Source organism: Penaeus monodon, chromosome 15 (genome assembly GCF_015228065.2).
Source record: "Penaeus monodon isolate SGIC_2016 chromosome 15, NSTDA_Pmon_1, whole genome shotgun sequence".
NCBI classification, from domain to species: domain Eukaryota; kingdom Metazoa; phylum Arthropoda; class Malacostraca; order Decapoda; family Penaeidae; genus Penaeus; species Penaeus monodon.
The window spans coordinates 23,766,869-23,768,175 of NC_051400.1; the positions used below are offsets into that span (position 1 = coordinate 23,766,869).

Consider the following 1,307-nt stretch of genomic DNA (forward strand, 5'->3'; position numbering starts at 1 on the left):
CATGTTAAAGGTTATTATACAGAGGAAAAGGGAAAATTGTTTTGTTTATTGGAGCAGAGGGTAGGAAAAATGAAAGAATTTTGTAAAAAGTTTTCATAGATGTTTTTAAATGATAATTTTTCATACATTGACATATGTTTAATTGATTTTATTTGTATAGGCCATCTTCACAGTGACAGGAAAAGACATTACAGTGTTTTGTGACCAATGGGTACGACAAGGAGGACATGCCAAGTTCAATATGAAGTTTCTCTTCAACCGGAAAAGGTAAATGTTTAGTGGAAGAAGTATGTTCAGATATTGTTAAAGATATGCAAAAAAACATATTGAGATAATTTTGATATGCTGCTTCATGCTGCAACTATTCTCATTCCAGAAATATTGTTGAAATGACTATTGAACAAGGTTATATCGGTGAATTAGGAATCCGTCGTTATGTTGGCCCCTTGGTGGTGTGGATTCAAGAGTTGGATGGAACATTTAAGCACACTTTGCAGATTGAGCACCAGGTGGGGAATTGCTTGCCTGTGTTGTTACTTTGTTCATCTTGAACTTCTGCTATAACATTAGATTAATGTGAGATATTTGTTTGAGAAGGTGCTTGATTGTGAAGTGCAAGTCTATAGTTACTTAAATGTGTTAGCATTGTTTGTTTTATTTACTTTTTAAGAATTCAGTTACCCATATCCTTTGGCCCCTTCACTCAGGTACCAGCCAGCACACCAGTTTACAAACCAGGATGGGAAGTTAACAAATTTAAATTTCTTTTTACACAGGTATCAAAGAAAGAAATTGTCTGCCATTCCAAGTCCCGAAGAAACAAGAAGAAGAAAATTCCTTTGTGCACTGGGGAGGAGGTGGACATGGATCTGAGCCATCTGGAGTATGTATGGCACTTGTCCTTAGGCTGCTCCTCTGCTCATTCTCATTCAAGCCCATGCAGCTCTAGTACATATTTTTCTCATTCATACATTTGGTTGAGATGCTTACCTGGTAGTGATGAGGGACTTTATGGGATATAAGTATAGGGAAATATCAAACTTAAGAGTTAATAGACAGTGGTTCATGTTTCTTTATTCTTTACATAAAACCACAAAGTTTTGAAAATATAAAATTTAAAAGATTGTAGCAAGTTGAAAATTACCATGTATGTTATTTAACTTGTAGAGAGAACATCTTGAAAAGTGGCTAATAGTTTTTATTTTTTTCATAATACATTAGAAATGGTTAGTCTGATGATAAAGATAGTTGATTACAAAATTAAAGAGCAGGAAACATGTTAAAGTGAGGCTTGACACTACTCTATA

At 34.4% G+C, this 1,307-nt stretch overlaps 1 protein-coding gene across 3 annotated transcripts in view; it reads left to right on the forward strand.

The window, feature by feature from the left end:
* Positions 1 to 1,307, forward strand: part of LOC119581822 (transcription initiation factor TFIID subunit 2-like) — a gene marked incomplete at its 3' end in the record, with an annotated part of 14,016 nt that overhangs the window by 7,771 nt on the left and 4,938 nt on the right. For all 3 annotated transcript variants that reach the window (XM_037929955.1, XM_037929956.1, XM_037929957.1), the window contains 3 exon segments: positions 161 to 267; positions 377 to 509; positions 777 to 883. In XM_037929955.1, coding sequence (XP_037785883.1) covers positions 161 to 267; positions 377 to 509; positions 777 to 883 — 347 coding nt within the window.